This window comes from Catharus ustulatus, chromosome 2 (assembly GCF_009819885.2).
Source record: "Catharus ustulatus isolate bCatUst1 chromosome 2, bCatUst1.pri.v2, whole genome shotgun sequence".
Taxonomy (NCBI): domain Eukaryota; kingdom Metazoa; phylum Chordata; class Aves; order Passeriformes; family Turdidae; genus Catharus; species Catharus ustulatus.
The window spans coordinates 47174803-47192620 of NC_046222.1; the positions used below are offsets into that span (position 1 = coordinate 47174803).

General features: G+C 45.1%; 1 protein-coding gene across 1 annotated transcript in view; it reads right to left on the reverse strand.

Annotated features, from left to right (window-relative positions):
* The window catches only part of ARHGAP20 (Rho GTPase activating protein 20), a 61087-nt gene extending 48352 nt beyond the window's left edge, over positions 1 to 12735 (reverse strand). The window contains 2 exon segments of the mRNA XM_033051884.1: positions 2617 to 2702; positions 12584 to 12735. Coding sequence (XP_032907775.1) covers positions 2617 to 2702; positions 12584 to 12682 — 185 coding nt within the window. The 5' untranslated portion in view covers positions 12683 to 12735.
* Between the last annotated feature and the right edge of the window lie 5083 nt (positions 12736 to 17818).

Below are 17818 nucleotides of genomic sequence, written 5' to 3' on the forward strand. Positions count from 1 at the left end.
CTTCAGATAGGAGCTTTATTACCTACAAGTCATTAATCAACCATTAACAAGTAAGTGTTATGGAGTCCCAGTATTAAGGTTCACTGCCAGAGAAGCATAATAGATTTTTCAGACTGGCTGTGTCTATAGCAACTAAGAGTAGAGACAGGTCTGAGGTAAAACATTTGGAGGAGATTAGAAAACATGAGAAGTCATTTTGTTGCTCTTGAGCTCTTCTTCAGAGAAAGCACTTCACCAGAGTTAAGCATTTACACAAGAAATGGAGTGGAAAGATCAAACTCATCCATCAGTTTTGGTGATGAAAGGGAATGTGCTTTGCACAGCCAAACAAGGAAGTCAGGCACAGGTGAGAACTGCTGCTCCTGTGAACAATAATAAACACCATGCAAAGTGTCACCCTCTAAACTGAAACACTCCAAAGCTACAAAATCACCTGCTCTGACTTCAGCATCCTCAGTCATCACCTAGTACCTCTTACAAAGGCCACAGACTTCAGTTCAAAACAACAGAAGCAGCTGAATTGTTGCATGCCACAGGCACAGGACAGACATGACTGAGGGAGCATCCATCTGTTGTTGTGTAGGACAAGCATTGCTTACTGCAGAACAAGGAGAGGCATTCCCCTCTTCGGTCGTCTCCACCACACAGCTTCTGCCAACTGGTCTTATGAAAGAATCCTTTCACACACTAGATTAGGAAATAATTCTGATCTGGGATATACAAGCAAGACACTTAAGAAAGCATTAAATTCTTAGGTGAAAATGTAGTGTGTATTACAGTAATTTCACGATTATAAGCCGCACTGAGTATAAGCCGCACTTCCGGCTGTCGGCAATTTTTCATTCTCTGTCCATACATAAGCCGCACCTGATTATAAGCCGCACATTATAATACAGAGTGTGATAAAAGGTATCTATTCTATCACCATCTGTTGAGGGTGGGGGCAGTGATCCTTATCTCAACAACAGATACTCTGCAGGAGCACTGCTTCAACTGAATCACATCTGTCACTGCAGGAGGATGCAGCCACCATTTAATGGGACTGCTACCAACACCCTGCCTGACAGGGTGTCAGGTTGTACTCTGACTTTGTCAGGGTTTGGAGTTTGTTTCTTTGTAGTACTGTATTTCTATTTTAATTTCCCTAGAAAAGAACTGTTATTCCTAATTCCCGTATCTTTGCCTGAAAGCCCCTTGATTTCAAAATTCGACTAATTTGGAGGGAGGGGGTTTACATTCTCCATTTCAAAGAGAAGTTCCTGCCTTTCTCAGTAGACACACCTGTCCTCCAAATTAAAACAGCAACCTTTTGTTCTTTGTCCGTATATAAGCCGCACCTGATTATAAGCCGCACTTCGGGTTTGGACCAAAATTTTAGTCAAAATGGTGCGGCTTATATACTGAAATTACTCTACACTCAGTGTCTCTACAGCTATTTCTTATTTCTGAACTTATGGAGCAGGTAAAAAAGTAAATTTAAAAAGTAGAATTGAAGAAAAATATTAATGTCTGTATTTCAACAGGTAAATGAATTTTGCCTTTCCCTATTTTGGAACTCTGATTTTTTCACAGAATACTTTCACAGGTTTCTGAAATACTGTGGAATTCTGCATGATGTCAAACCAGGTATTAATTAGATCAAAGACAAAAAACTTTCCAAAGCTCACGTACTGATTATTTAACACACCACAGAGTAGGAAAAAATATTCCTTACAAAGTCATACTTTTATTTCCCTCAATAACATTTCTTCATAAAGAGCAATACACAGCTGGAAGCATTAACAGCCTACCAGATGGTTCGCTTCTCGATAAACACGTTTTGTAAGTTTAAAGTCTAATGAACTGTAGTGCAGGGAGAAAAAAGTTATGTATGCAGAGTGGTTCAAATGGCAGGTCAGGGCTGGGGCTGGACAGGGGACTAGCTCCATAGAAACTTCCATTTCTATGGCAGCTATACACTGGAGGAGGGAGGGAGGAAGGGAGGGGAGAAAGGATGGCCAATTCTGGCAGAAGACAAGGCCAAAAATGCTGAATGCTTAACACCCACATATTCAGCCCCGCAAGTGCTAATACTGGACAGGAGAAGGCTGTGATCTCCAGATTCCTGGTCCACAGCATTGTCCTGAATCAGCAGGTGCTTCCAGAGCCCTGGAGAGCCTGTACCATGCAGCGGGCAGCAAGAGAAGAAACTTAGCTCAAATTAAATTGTGCAACTCTACAGGGAACAATCCTGAGTTATGCGTGACACTGTGGAGTGTCCAAGGCAGTAAGCATTCGGCTTCTTCTGCCCACAGCAGGCAATCACAACCAGTCACAAACTGCTCACAGATGAGCAGCCCAAATGTCACATCCCCAGTTACAAATTGCAGAGCAGCCCTGCCCACCCAGCCAGGTGCAAACAGCTCAGTGTGGCAGCACTGGGGAAACCCCATCTAGGAGATCAGCTCGGTGCCTGGGCTGGTTCTGTCACATCTTTCAGCAGGCTTTAAAGTTGTGCAGCTACCGAGGAGCCTGAATTGTGTTCAACAACCTGCTGTGGACAACAGTTCAAAAACATTTCAAGTTCTGGGCTGAGAAACTGCAAAACAGTACAGCCAGCAAAACTCACTGACTCACCTTGAAGCTGATCTAGATCTGCTGAGTGCTTTAACAAAGATCAAAGATGGTGCAGACTGGCGTCTTTGGGCCAAACTCTTCATTTTCTGATTGGAAAGAGAAACAAAATGAAATCACAGGTGAGACTCAGAACAGTAACTGCACGCATACAGACTGGGCACAACCAGACTCTCAGCAACCCTGGAGGGGGAAAACATCACAGGAGCATTACCAGAAAGCCAGTGTAAAGAAAAGCTGAAAATTAGTGTCTATATGCAGATACTTGAGGTACCCTGCATACATGAAATAAACACCTAGAGCTGGTCCTCAACCACTTTTTCGTCCCTTAGTAATTTATTGTACTTTAAATTTATCAAATATCCAGGCAGTGGTTCAAATTTCAAATGCTTCATACATTTTTGTGTCAGATCTGACATCTACCATAAATTAAGGTTTGGTTTCTACCTACCTGACCTTACATGCTACATTAGGCTACCCGTTTTTAACAAATCTTTAAAGAAGACAGAATTTTCCTTCCCTAGTAATCTATCTGGAGCATTATATCTTGCTCCTCAGTAGTAAACAATGACATTTTTTTCATTCCTGATTATGTATGAGAAAAATAAAATAGGGAGAGGCAAGACAGTTTTTAGCACAGAACTAGAAAGAGAATGAGAAAAAGGAGACACTCAGAGAACACCGCAGGGAATAAAAAAGAAAACGCACAAGGAAGAGATGAAAATGTCAGTAGCTAACAAGGGAGCATGGATTTGCAGTCAGTGAAGTCGAACACTACAATAAAAATACTGAGCAAATAAATGCCACTGTTTTCCCCAGAGGTAGAAATTTTCAAAAGCACCCACAGGAGACAAAAACACTCATTTCCCTGAACACAAATGTATTCACCAGGATGCATTCAGTCTCCCTCCTGCAGCCAGAAGCTGGACTGAGTAGTCCTGGCCCTAACCCTGGAGGGTTGTCTTGAACCAGTTGCGCAGCCTGCTTCCAAGGTGCATGACCTCTCCTTGCACTGACCCTCCACCAGAAGGGTGACTGTTACCTAATTTAGCTCAAATACTTTTCAGAATAAACTGGTGGACAAAAGAACCAGGGTCAAGCTGCTCCCAAGACCCTGACAGGAGAATATCCAATGATGCAGTGGCACCTTACACCGCCCTGGTCACCACTGAGAGCTCACAAACAGGTGAACCTGTGACAGCCATGAAGTCTCTGCTCTCAGCTAATCACAAAGCGGGACTCTCCTCCTTCCTACCAAAAATAACCACTGACTACCAGGACAAATATGTCACAGCACTCAGAACAACTGATTCTTCTGCCAATGCCTGTGCTGGATGTGGCACACAGTTTGTTTGGGCAGGTGCACAGTGTGCTCCCTTCAGAGAAACTGAACTCTACATATTTCACTTGCTCGTGACAAGTGCATTTCTTTTCTTCACTGCAGTCCATCTGTTATTGTGTCATTTTTTTGGTTCCCTCTTTATTGATGTGGAGCAACCTTGTTTGTTTTGTCACTCAATTACAGCTATTGTGCAGCCAATTGTTATAAATTCAACTGTGTAATTTCAATTCACCTTTAAAAATTATTCCCTCCTCTCTAGTTTATCAAAAAAAAAACCTTCTCAAGACTGATAAATTAGATCTGGGAACATTTAGCTGTCTCCAATTGGACTATAACAGGATAATAAAAGATTACTAATTTTTAATAGTTATTTTAAAAATAAATAAATAAGATGAATTGTTCTAGTGAATTAAATCTAGCTAGCAAATCTGAAAAGCTGTTAAGGGTTTTAAAAGTAGCAGACCTACAAATATGAAGAGAAAAAGAGATCTGTGTACAATGCATTGTAACGTGTTACAGAAGACCAGCTACATATGTCCCACAACAGGCAGATTTCAGGAGTTTATTACATAAACCATCAACTCCCAGTGGGAAATTTACTGCAGTTTACTCATTACTGGGCAGGTGGCTTTGAGGGGCAGTAAAAACTGCTCTCAGTTCCTACAAATGCAGTGGAAGTTTGGTTACATTTTCAAAGAGACCTTCAGGTCTGAATAGAAGGGACTAGGAATAGAAAGGCACTGGGGAAAAAAATTTCAGTATTTTAAAATCTATGGCAATTCCAACGTTTTGTTTTTCATGCTTGGGTTAGCAGTGCTGAATAGCACCTGCCTGTGCCAGCAAGACTCTAGTCTTGACTCAAACGTCTGTACCTCAAAGTAAAGTCTAGACTACAGCAAGTTTAGTAAGAGCTCAAATAACTGGCAGAGATAATCCTGGTCAGAGGAGATCCCATTCAAGCAGGCCACTCTGGTCACCTCCAGTGCAGGTCTGTGTTACCTCCGAGCCTCTCTGGGCAAACTCTTAACACAGCTACCAAGTAAATCTTACCAGAAAAAAAAATAGCCTCAAAACATAAAAAGATCACTGATGAGAAAAGGAAAATTTTCACAGCACTCAAGTGAGTCAGGTCAGCTGTATGCAAATAAACACATTACACAGAGACATTGATTACAGACAGAAAGGGGTGATTTATTTTATTTTGCTATGTAAAGAGTTTGGGAAGAGAAAATAAGTGACCATCATGACAACTTGAATTGATTCACTTTGAGAAGGGAGAGGATAAATTCACTTTTTGTTAAGTTGGATCCAGTTGCCCGCTATCCACGTTTTTATTGCTTTTATAATGTGCAAGGATGGCAATGTGGAGGAGATATATCCTGAACAGCTGTAGTGAGAGCAGATGTTTGGGAGGAAAAGGAGATGCACTGACCAATTATCTAAGCATGGGACACAGAGAAGCATTTCTCAACATGTGTCCCACATCATTACCTCCTATTTTTTCATGTAAATATTAGAAAGGTCAACACAGACAGAAATTCTCATACTTGCTGGTTGAGTAACACCCATGTGAAATGTATCATAAATCCAGTATCTATAATGAATGTTTACAGTGTACCAGATGCAAAGATGATAATCTTGTGTCAGTCAGGACAAACTAGAGTTATTTCTGTCTTCCTCACATACAAAAGCTTGAGTGCCTGCCCCCTCCCCTCTGATTCAGGTTTAACTTCATACTTTCCGCATTTCTGGTTGTGGTTGTCTTGACTTTTTAACAGAAACAAAAAGGTTTTGCATTTTCAGTCGTTGGACTGGTGATAGTACTTAGGCAGTTCCTCATCTGGTATAAAAAAGTCATAGGCCTGTAGACTGGAAAAGAATGAATTTACACCAGATATCGATCAGACCTACAACCTGACACACTGTTTTGTAAACTGCGATGGTAGGCGGTTTATGAGCAGATCAGCCCACCATGGTGAGGACAGAAAGCTTGCAAACCGTCACTGAAAATATGCTGAATCTGCTCAGGAACTCCTATGGATTACAGTAAAGCTTGCACAAGTATCTCACAAGTCATCAGCGGGAAGAAAAATATATTCTTGGATTCCAGAATTCAACTAATTCTGCCTTGTAGTTGAAGTGGATGATGGTACTACATGAAATTAATATAAATTAATATATTGCCAAGTTACAATATTTATTTCCACTGTGGAAAAGGTAACATAAGATCAAAAAAACTGGAATTGTTCCTGCACTTTATGCGTATCACTTTACTGTATCATGCTTCTAAAGAGAATGGCAGACCGTGAATCAAATAAAGAAGGCATGAAAAAAATGAATGACACTTACTATTTACTCTGTGATGACAAGTAACTTAAGTGATGCACACAGAGTGTTTATAATATTTTCAAGCATCTAGAGAAGTTAAAAATCTGTGCAGTAAGTGGATACCCTGCTGAAGCTACTGTGCCGGAGGTCAGAGCAGGCGGGCTAAGACAGGGACTGTGTGTGGTGATTCCCCGGAGCACACTGCTCACATTGCCAGGTTGTGCTGCCTGACCCATGGCCAGACACATGCAAGAAGACTCCTCTCCCCCAGCCTCTGACTCACACACCTGAGCTGTTTGCCCTGTGCTCATTTTATAGCTGTCAGAGAGAAAAGGACAATTTGGGGCACAGCCCATCTTGTCTGAAGTAGTTTTCCTCCACTGACTGTAAAAGAAAAGTAGGTGACCAAGAAAACAGAGTTAATCATCATCAATCCTCTCCTTGCTATCCAAGCAAAGAGAAATGTATGTGCTCAGTAACACAGGAAAAGACTGTCTTCTTGCAGTGGTTTGAGCTTAGGATGAGAAAATAATGTTATTTGATGCTTGTTTAAGAGACTCTTACAAAACAATTGAAAATTTTATTTAGTTCCTGAGTGACAGGTAAACACAGAAGAAATGCCTCCTCAGCAATGTGCAGATAACCTTGTTAAAGCCTCCTCAGACACTGAAGGATTTCAGGCTCCTGATTTACAGGCTCACTCCAGAAATGGGTCAAGGCTGGGACATCTGCCTGGGTCATTTAACTGGGTGACAGGGACAACCCTCAGATGTGCCAATGCCTCGAGCTGAGGATTGCTTTCAAGTGGCTAAGCTCTCCCTTTCACTGCTTTATTTTGCTAATGAAAGGAAGTCTGATTTTAACAAATCCTACTCTCTAAATGTATTTAAGTTAATAACTGTGAGGGATTTCACCCATGCAAACTCTGCTCTTGTTGTCTGAGCAGCAAAACATATCTGTGGCACACACTCTGGGTTTAGCTAGATACGAACCAATACACAGACAACAAATCCTTACCAAAACTGAGAGGCAAAGTTCAGCTAACTGCCTGACAATCAAAAAATCTCAACAACCCTCAGTATACAGCAATTAATTTTTCAGGACAACTGGGCCTCACTCTTACCCCTATATCACTGGGCCACTTACAAGAGGCAATAGATCATATATTCCTACATTCTACAATCCAGCATTTGTTAGATTTACAGACTAGGGCTGTCAAAAAGTACCAAAAATAACAAGAATCTCTTGTACTTTGTTAAAGCAAGAAATGGACCTATTCTGACCTATAACATTCTCAAGCCCTCATAAACAGGGTGTGAAGATGACTGCATTTGAACTGCTGGCTCAAGCAGCAAAGAGAGATGTAGGTCCCACAGAGAGACCATTTACCATAAAGGCAGAGCAGGTGACAAAACTATGTGCTTTTGTTTATGCTGGCAGAATAGTTTTACTTATAAGGGCCTTCCTAGAAAGAAAACCATTTTTGGATGGATAATTGTGGAGAAAGCAATTGCAGGGGCACATGAGAGCAAAGCTGTCAACACAGAGGAACCAAAAGCACATCATCATGGAACAGCAGCTGCTAGAGAGCACATCAAAGGCCATCTCAAAGTAGAAAGAAAAATGGATAAAAGAAGCTAAGACCAAAACATGTTCCACCAACTACTTCCCAAAGGATACAAATCTTTGGAAGCACTGATATGGATGTCTTCAAAAGATTCCACCCATCTACATCAAAAGATGAAGATGAGAAAGATTAGTAAAAACATCATAGAGGAGGAGAACATTGAGTATTTTGCTTGTGGGTCCTGTGGTGAGTCAGGGCACTGCCCAGACCAGTGAGTTTCTTTGTGGTGGTCTTGTTGAAGCCCTAAGTTTCCTTCTAAGCCTGCCACAAAGCAGTAAGGTTAATACATGGATAAAATTCTGCCCCAGTTTCTGTACATAAAGACTTTCTCAGGAGCAGTTTACAGATGACAAAGAGAGGGGATTCCCCCCCATTCCACATCCATACTTCAAGCAACATTAAATAAGGACGCAATAATTTGTTATTTGCGGGTTTTGGGTATTAGATCTCACATTACCTATCGTGCCCCTCCTCTTTCCTACTGCCACCAGGAGGGGCAAACAAAAATCCCAGGAACAGGAAACTCAAGAACTAGAACACATCGTGTTCTGCATAGTTTTCAGTTTCTCTCGTAGACAGAGAAATGAAGGATTGCTAACACTAGTTCATAATTACAGCAGCATCAGGAGGCACACCACAGCAGTAAGTTACCATGAGCCAGCACAGCCTACCAAGGTGATTTTAGCCTAACAACCCACTTCACGGGTGATTTCATTAAAGTAGGGGCTTTTTCAGTCCTCATCAGAGACAAAAGAGCTACAGGGTATGTCTGCAGGATGATAGGAATTGTTCATCACTGCACTAAATAGTGCCACAAGTGTTCCTTAATGGCTAAAATTTCCAGCACTACCAGGTGTGATTCTAGAAACAACCCATCAGATCCTCAGCCAGGACCACAGAAAACAGGACAGAGTCTTGCAGGAAGAAGAAATCTCTGCTTAAGGAGATTTATGTTAAAAAACATACATACATTGGCACGAGATCAAGGTATCATAAAATATAATGGCAAATGCATACTTGATTCATCTTTTCAGAGTAAAACAAGGGATGAAGATTATGTATGATTATTCTTCCAATGCCATTAATTAGCTTGAATTTATCCATTTAATACACCGTTCAGGAACACTGTAACTCCCTTTTCCCTGCCAGTAAACTGATGTTGCATTTATGATCAGAATCACAAAGAAACACATATTTATGGTGACGGAATTGCCAGATGCCAAGTCTCAAACCATAAAGCCTACTTTGATTAGTACTCAAAATGGTTAATTTTTTGCACAATTTGTACGTGCAAATATTAAAAATTGCTGAGCCTCCAAAACATTTTAAGCAGTTACTTGAAATCAAAATCCTAGGAGTGACTCCTTGTGCTATCAGATACTCTTTTGTGTAAAATATTCAGGGTTTGTTGGAATCTAGCCCCTCTGAAAAGAGAGAAGTGAAACACCAGGAACTTATAAATATGGTTAAATCACCCAGCTGCTACTGCTGACACAGTGACATGGGCATAAAAGACGTCTCTGCTGCAGAGTTTGTTTTGACAAATTTGTAGAAATAAGCTCTATTACTATAATCACATTTACTCATGCTACTTCAATCCACTTAAGGGTTGCATCAATTTACTTGTATTGGTCACTAAGCTAAACAGTCAATACAAAACTTCTCTGTAGATCAATCACATACAGTGACTCCAGTAAGTCCAGTAAAGGAGGGAAACTAGCCCAGAATTTTCCAAAAGCATTAGCTAAAACACTGCATTTCAATGTCACCTGTTAGCAGAGTGTCTTGAGTGCCTTGTAAGCATTTAACAGAGAGAACCTCCCACAGACTGTGAGGTAGGTTAGCAAATTATTTTGCATGCCAAGAATAGGCAAAGAAACGTTTCCAAGATATTAGTTTAAATGGTCACATAAAATACATTAAAAATGCCCTAGACATTTTCTGTCCCTGTTCTGGTTTTGTGGTGTGATCAAGCACGTGATCCTTCAGCTTCGTTTTGACAGCCAGGCGGAAGATGAAGTAGGAGTTCAGACAACCACAGAACAATGCAGCAAATCTCAGCTAATTTGAGAAAATATAGTCACGATAATAAAAAGGGAGAAAGGTTCAGTGGTCGCCTAGCATCACATATTCAGGGGAAGCTTTTGCCAGAAAGTAAAACAGTTGATGTTAAATACATATTTGCAACAAAATTGTTTAACTTGACATGCTGTGTCACCGGTACCAAAACTGATTTCTTGCCAACACATTCTTCCATTTCACTGTATGTAACCCATACAAACAAGGTAAGCTCCCTGGTACCAAAAAAGACTTTCTGTACTGTAAAAGAAATGATGCTTTGGCACTGAGTGAAAGACAACACAGAGGTGTGTGTAGATATATATATATATACACACATATATATAGAATCCAAAGGACCCAAATAGTAAAAGAAATATTTGAACTGTCACTGAGATCCAGCTTCAGGCAAAATCAGGAATACTCCTTCCCTATACATGGATAAAGGCAGGAATCTTCTTCCCCAGAGAGGCATAAAGAGGTGGCAAGCTAGTAGTCTCAAGGAAGCACCACAACTGTGGACAAGCAGCTGAGCTGTTGGCTGGATGTTGGTGGCTGCCTGTGTTGGCTGTGCATGGTGTACAAAGCTGCCATATGCTGCAGGGCACAGCCAGGGTCTCAAGCTGCTTCTCCACAGGAGGATCTCCATCTGTACCCCCACTGCATGTGCCTCCACGCTGAGGAATTCCAAAAGGGCTGCCAAGATCCGTAAAAAGTAATATCCCTGCTCTCTTGTCAGCATTGGCAAAAACAAGGTCTGCATTCCTTTGACTGTGGGCTCTTTGGAGCAGGAATAGGAAACACAAGTGCTACAATTAATATTTGTCCTCAGAATGCTGAATAATGAAGTGGAACTTGCACGATAGAAATGTTCATCTTCGCAGTACTTGAACATAACTTCTCGTTTCAGGTGGGTGCCTAGCATCAGGGCTCTGCCAGGCTGGAAGGTACATAGTATTCTATCTTCAGCAAAAATGAAATACATGTTTGATAAAAATCAAAGCTGCACATGTAGCCATCTCAAATTAGATCACAGTACTTGGAGAGAGTGAGTATCTGCTCCATCATTTTGCCCAGCTGGGCAGCAGAAGGTACTCCACCACCTTGAATAGGTGTATCACATGCCCAGTGCAGAAACCCATCAGGTATTAACTGCAGCAAAGCGTAGTAGAAATCTTGGCCAAACTCTCTCCAGGCAACCCTTCCACCATTGACAACAGCTGTCATAAGAAGTCCCCAGGGCTGCAGTCAGGCTGGAGCACTATGGGGCTTGGTGGGACACAGCACATATGGACACAACCCATGGAAACACACAGCATCACCTCCCAGCCTGAAGAGACACATCAGCACAACTTCTCTCTGTGCCATGGCCACGGCCAGCGAAGTCCCAGTGACTGCTTAGCCACAGGATCAGACACAAGCTCAGACTTTACTACCATCCCAAATTGTCACCAGGTAGACAGATTTACTAAGGGACACTGAAACCTGGCCAGCCATTCTAATCCTGCCAGTCTATTTGGCAGTCGTCTGAAGTGCACCTCTAAAGACAAGGCAGTGAATAGATTTAAATGTCATTGTGAAGCAAAATCAGCAAGGCAGCAAGATACCAGCTCTACTTTGGATAGAAAAACACTACAGCACTTGCTAAACCCAAGAGAAAAAAAATAATTCCTGTTTTATATGGCAGGAAGAATCCGGTTATCACAGCTTGCTTGTTACAGCTAAGTAGAAGGCAGAAACAAGTGCTTGGCTGTAGGCAGAAGAAAGCATTTTGCATTTGATTGTGTTAGATGCTGAAAAGCAATTTGAGACAACAGACAGATTTTACAACCAGTTCTGAAGGTGGGATGAGGCTCTTCTGCTATCAGTTGCATACACTTTGTACAAGGTGCTTCTTCAGGAGGCTTCTTATATTTCTCTTGCACAAAAGCACGTGCGAGAGCAGCCACCAAACACCCTCATCTCTACCAAACCCTCCCTCGCGCTCTCCAGGCACACATGCAGCAGACCCCTCTTCGATCCCTTGGATAAGCACCCTGCAAACCTTTCTCCACCTCTCTCTGATACCCACGGAGCAAAACCTCCAGAAATCCATCCAGTAAAACGTCTTTTAGGACTCCCCACGAAATCCATGTAGCAAACCCCCTTATCGCTCCAGCACATCCATGCAGCAGCACCCTCCGCGCCAGACCACCGGGAAATCCATGCAGCAAAGCGCTGTGACTGCACCGAACAGCACCCAGCATACCCCTCCCGAGCTCTCCGGGACAGCTGTGCAGCGGCGCTCCTTACCTACCCCGGACAGCCGGGCAGCAGCTTCCCTGTGCTCCCGGGACAGGGGATGCGTGCAGCCACCCCCCGAGTTATCCACCCGTCAGGAGCCCCTCGGCCACACCGGGCACCGCAGCGCTCCCGGCTCCGCGGGGTGCACGAACCCTTCCCGCCGACAGCCCCGGCTCCGCCAGCGGCTCCCCGAACCCGGTTCCCACAGCGGCGGGCAGGACTCAGGCAGATGGCGCGACCGCGCTGACCTGCGGTGCCCGCCGCGGGAAGCTCCGGGACAGGGGCGACGGCCGGGGGGCGTTCTACCGTGCGGTCTCCGGGGGCGGCCTCACCTTCTTGCTGTCGGCGGCGGCGAAGCCCCTGCTCTCGCCGCTCACCGAGGACGAGCGGCCCGGGCCGAGGTGCTCCTGTTGCGGGGACATCACGTCCATACAGCCCCGCGCCGCCGCGCTCCCGCCGCGGGAACACCCGCGCCACCGCCCGCACCATGGACAGGGCGCGCCGCGCCGCGCCACGCCCCCCGGGCGCGGGACACGCCCCCCAATGACCACGCCCTCAGAGGCCACGCCCCCTCGGCCGCGCCGGGCCCCGCTCTGCGCGGGAGGGGGTCCGGCAACGGCAGGGCGGTGGCGCGCATGCGCGGGCTGCGGGGGCGCGGGGGCCCGGGGCCGGCGGTGGGTGGCGGTGCGCGCGCTCGCGCCCCGCGCCTGCGCGCGCTGCGGGGCCGGGGGGCGCGCGCGGGGGCGGCGCGGAACCGGGAGAGCGGGGTCCCGGGAATGGGGCGGGTGTGACAGGGACAGAGCGCTGCGGGGTCCCGGGAGTGGGGCGGGTGTGACAGGGACAGAGCGCTGCGGGGTCCCGGGAATGGGGCGGGTGTGACAGGGCGGGCTGGGGGTCCCCGTGCCGGGGTGCGTGGTGCAGGGTCGCAGAAGGGCAGGGCCAGAGCGCTGCGGTCGGCGCTGCAGGGGCAGGGCACCGGGAGCTGCTCTGGGTGCCGGGAGCGGGGCGCGTGTTGCGCTGTGCCAGAACTGCGGTGCCCGGTGTGTCCCTGCAGCACGAGGCACGGCTGTCCCCAGAGCCCTCTGGGTGCTGGGGTGGGGGTCCCTGGTGCAGAGGAGAAGCGACCCGACCATGGCACCAGGGGCCAAGGGGATGCCGTCGTGCTCCAGAAAGCCGTGAGCAATAAGGAGGAACCACTAGTTCCCTTAATGGATGGTGTTGGCTCGAGAACAAATGGTTGTAAGTAGGCTATAAATAAATCTCAGCTGGAGAAGGGAAGAAAGCGTACTGATCGTGCTGATCCTCAGAGGAGGAGGTTGTGGAGGATCCCTGCCAGCCAGGAGCAGAAGGTGTAGCTCTCTGGTGCTGGTTTGATACAGCTGTCGTGTTGGTGCATTATTGTATACCCTCATTAAACGTGGTGTCTTCAACAGTGAGGGGCTACTCCTCATCACCCAGGAGGTTTTTTGTAACCCTTCCTACACTATTTTTATCTCCAGCCTTTCTAGCTGTTACAGACTCTACATGCATTTTCTCTCACGTTGATCACAAAAGAAAAAGCAGAAAACGAGAAAGATCCTAGCATCTCGTGCCGCTTCTCAAAACCGCAACTTTCCTTCTGCAAGAAGAGTTTTTACATCCCTGTGGTGTATTGGATTGGGAATAGATTCAGCTTTAATAAGGTTACTTTTCATCTGGAGAACCCAAGCTGGTTCTCCTCCTGGAAGCACAAATGGATGTGCTGCTTCTGCACATAGGGCAGTGGCTCTTGCCATATATGACTGAAATAGTAGTAAATTATGAATTTGGTTCTGTGTTATATAGCTACTCTGGATGCATTATTTAGGCTCAGCATGTCCATGTAATAATGCTTCAGTGATCTCTTTGTTGAGATTGATGTGGGCATCTGCCCTCTCCTTGCACCCTCATTTCTGCAAGTCAGTGGAATCATGTAAGTAAGGAAAGATTAAATATTTAAGTCTGGAATGCAGTACGAGTTCTGCCTCCTCAGAACCAGTGGGGTTTTGTGGATCTGACCTTTTTCTCCCCAGTGTATGACTGACCAATAAAGAAAAAAAATCACAGATATCTGTGACCACCCAGAAATAGCTCTTGCATGACACTGTGTCTGATTTCAAAAGGCCCAGGAGGCTGTCCCTGACATCTTTGGGAAAGCAGTGGATGGTCAGGGCAGAGGTTTTTTATGCAGTGGTGCATGAGTTGCACCATTTCATTGTGTGTGTAAGGTCTTTCAGCTGAAGTGTAAAAACCTTGAAATGATGCATTCTTGGTATCTGTACTAATTTACAGGCCATTCATCACTGAGGCAAAATAGTATATTAAAAAGCCCTCTGAATTTTTAAAGCATGAGTCTCTGACAACCATGATGTCAGCTAATTTCTGCACCTCTGGGTTGTGGTGCAGGCCAGGCATCAGGTCAGCTGTGAGCACCCGACCCTGCACACACTTGTGCTGGTGCTCTCACAGCTTCTCCCGTCCTTCCACTCCCATCCCTTTGGTCATGTCCCTGATTCTGCTCCTTCATCCTCTTCCACCATGCCAGTCCTGCAAGGGCTTGGCAGCAAGGGGGGAACAAGCAGAGCCATAGGCTTCCCCCGGCACAGCATCCAGCTCTGTAACATGGGGAGAAGCACCCAACCCAGGGGTTGCCATCCTCAGGCAGGTCTCTGAGTTTCTGTGGGAGGGCTAAGAAAAGATTTATCAGGGTAGAAAGGAAACAGTACAAAATGCCTATTCAAAGCGCAGAATATATTTAGCAATTTGGCAACCTCCTTTCCAAAAACATTTGCAAGTGATATTCTTGGTGACATTTTGGAAACGGGGCTGTACGTATATGTTTATTTGAAAAGGAAATGTTACATAAGTTTTCCGAAATGCTTGCACATGCTTAGGGGTATTCTTTTATCTACTACCATGAGTGCATTTCCTACACTCTTCATTGAATACTGACTCACCTATGCACAGGGGCAAATAGATCAGAATCTTGCTGTTTTGTGACCAAGATGGAGAAGCTTTCTTCTCTTTGAAGCACAAATATGTTTACATATGCAAACGTACACCCAACATGTTTTGTCAGCTTCAGTTCTTCTCTGGAGTCAACGTTTCCATACCTTTCCTTAACCTCCTCTGCCAGAAAAGTGGACAGGAAGGTTAGTGCAGGAGGTGTGAACTGGGAGGAGTGACTGGGAGGGAGCAGGGTTTTAGAAGCCTCCCTTCTCCTTGCTGTAGCACAAATGACCAGGAGGAAGCATGCAGAGGACAGTAGCAATCTACGAGCAGCCTGGAGCACCTTGCTTGGTGTGACATTAGCAGCAAGGGGGTCTCATGCCTTACCATGATTAATCTGAAAGGGTAAAAATAAATGAACTCGCTAAGAACAGCCAAAAATGGGAAACAGGAAAAACAAGCTTTCCCAAAAGGCTGTTCAGTCCGTTTAACTCTTGGTTAAACAGTTTCTTTCTGGCAGATCAGGACTTTGTTTGTTGGTTTTCATTTGGGTTTTGAGAGAATCTTGAAAATTGAGGGTGTGATCAAGGCTGGGGACAGGGTGCGATTGCAACCTGTGCAGAATTCCCAGAACTGCCTCTGCCTCTGCCTGATGGTTAACCTGCCTCTATGCGGAGATTCCCAGTGGGAAAATCACCAGCTCTGCCTCAGTGTTTGTCCAAGGATGAAGAAAATCCCACAAAGGCTGGTGCGAGGCCAGGCATGAGGACAGGGCTGTTGCTGCCTGAGCCATCCCAGTCCCTGCCACCCCACAGCACAAAGCAGGCACACTGTGACATTGCCCACGCTGTGGGGCACCTACTACATGCTACTTCTCATGCTGCCAGGGTTTTAACTGCAGTCTGGGTATTTCTGGCCTGTGTTGATCTGAACAATGAAAAGACAAGGTGTGTAATTGCACCAGATCATCCTTAAACTGCACTGTTATCACTACCAGCAAAAATCCTGCTTGAGCCCAAACCCTCTCAGAAAAGACATAGAAGACTCAGAAAATAACATGCATGTTCATAGAAAGATTTTCTTTCTGTTGCCTTGACCACGGTGTGGTGTGAAGAAAAATACCAGAGAGACAGGGGGAGAACTGGGACAGAGAAATATATGGGAGTTGTAGAAAAATCACGTTTGTACATAAGGCGGGAGAATTATTCATGGGCAAACCCATCCAGGTGGAAACATGACCCCTGTAAATCTGCCACATCAGAGAAACCCAGAGTGAATTGTTAGCAAATGCAAGATACAGAGGCTGCTGCTACCTCTGGGGTTTATGAGCTTTCCAAGCACATTAGCACTAGCAGACATTCCCTTCCAAGAAAACTATGGTATCTGAGGAACTATGTGAGGCTATAAATGAATGAACAGTACTTAACCTGCACTAAAAGCCCATGGTTCTATCAAATCTACCCCAAAAGGACACAGTTGCCTGAGCACTAATTTTATGACTCTCACAAGTGCCCCATGCAATTAAGGACATGAAGTTGATCTGAATTGGAAACTCCAGGGACAGTTGTATTTCAATGAGATCTGATGCAATGACTTTCTGGTTTAATATCCCAGTACCTAGAATCTTGTGCTGCTCGTGCATGTGAACAGCTAAAAATAGGACCATATCCTGGACAGATTGGAGCTACTCAGACAGAGAAAAGCTGAGCTGAAATGAAGGCTTGGAGAAAGAAACAGGATTAATGGAATCGATGCTGGAACTCAGCACAGGAGCTTTTAGAGGCAAGTATTTACCCTACAGTGTGAATTCTTCATTGCACATCTCCATGATGTTTACTGCTGCTTCTTTCCCAAAAGATTGTGATAAACTGAAAACATCCTCTGTGCTCTAGTCTCAAAGGGTTTGGGTAGAAGGTGGCCCGGGTACCAAGTCCTACCCTTCTCTTTGATAGCAAACTGCTAATAAAACTGCTAAATGCTATGTGAGTAGCTGCTAAATAGAATTCGTTAACATCCTGGGATTCAGGCCACAGCAGTTATTAATGTTTTGTGCAGATAGTACCACATTAACAGGAAGCATCCCCTTCTGTCCCTTCCCCAGCAATAAAGTCTGCAGGGCCTTTTGTGCCAGATGTTCTGGCTCCTTAAGGGCTGGGAAACACCTCACGTGGGCTGTTCTGTCAAAGCTTGTCAAATAAACAGAGACCTGTCCTCTGTCTCTCTACCCCAGAAACACAGGTGGTTCCATGTGAGTGTGGAATCCAAGTTTGCAGCACGTGGAGTGTTTCCAGCAGCAGGGACCAGTGTGCACACTGAATGGGGAGCCCAGCTGACAGCTCAGCTGTAGCAACAGGCACAGTGCAGAGCAGGGAGAGTCTGAGCACTGGGTGCTCCACATGGGATCACCCCTGTGGCCTTCTAGAGCCATCCTCCCATGGCTACACCTGCTGCCCAGATACAAGGGAAGACTTTTATGTCCCAGCCTCATGGATGAACCAACCAATGTTTCTACCAATTCTTAATATCCCCTTCAGTCTTATTACATATGCTCTGTGAAATTCAGTCCAGCACATCAAAGGGAAGCTTGCCTTTGAAGGGCT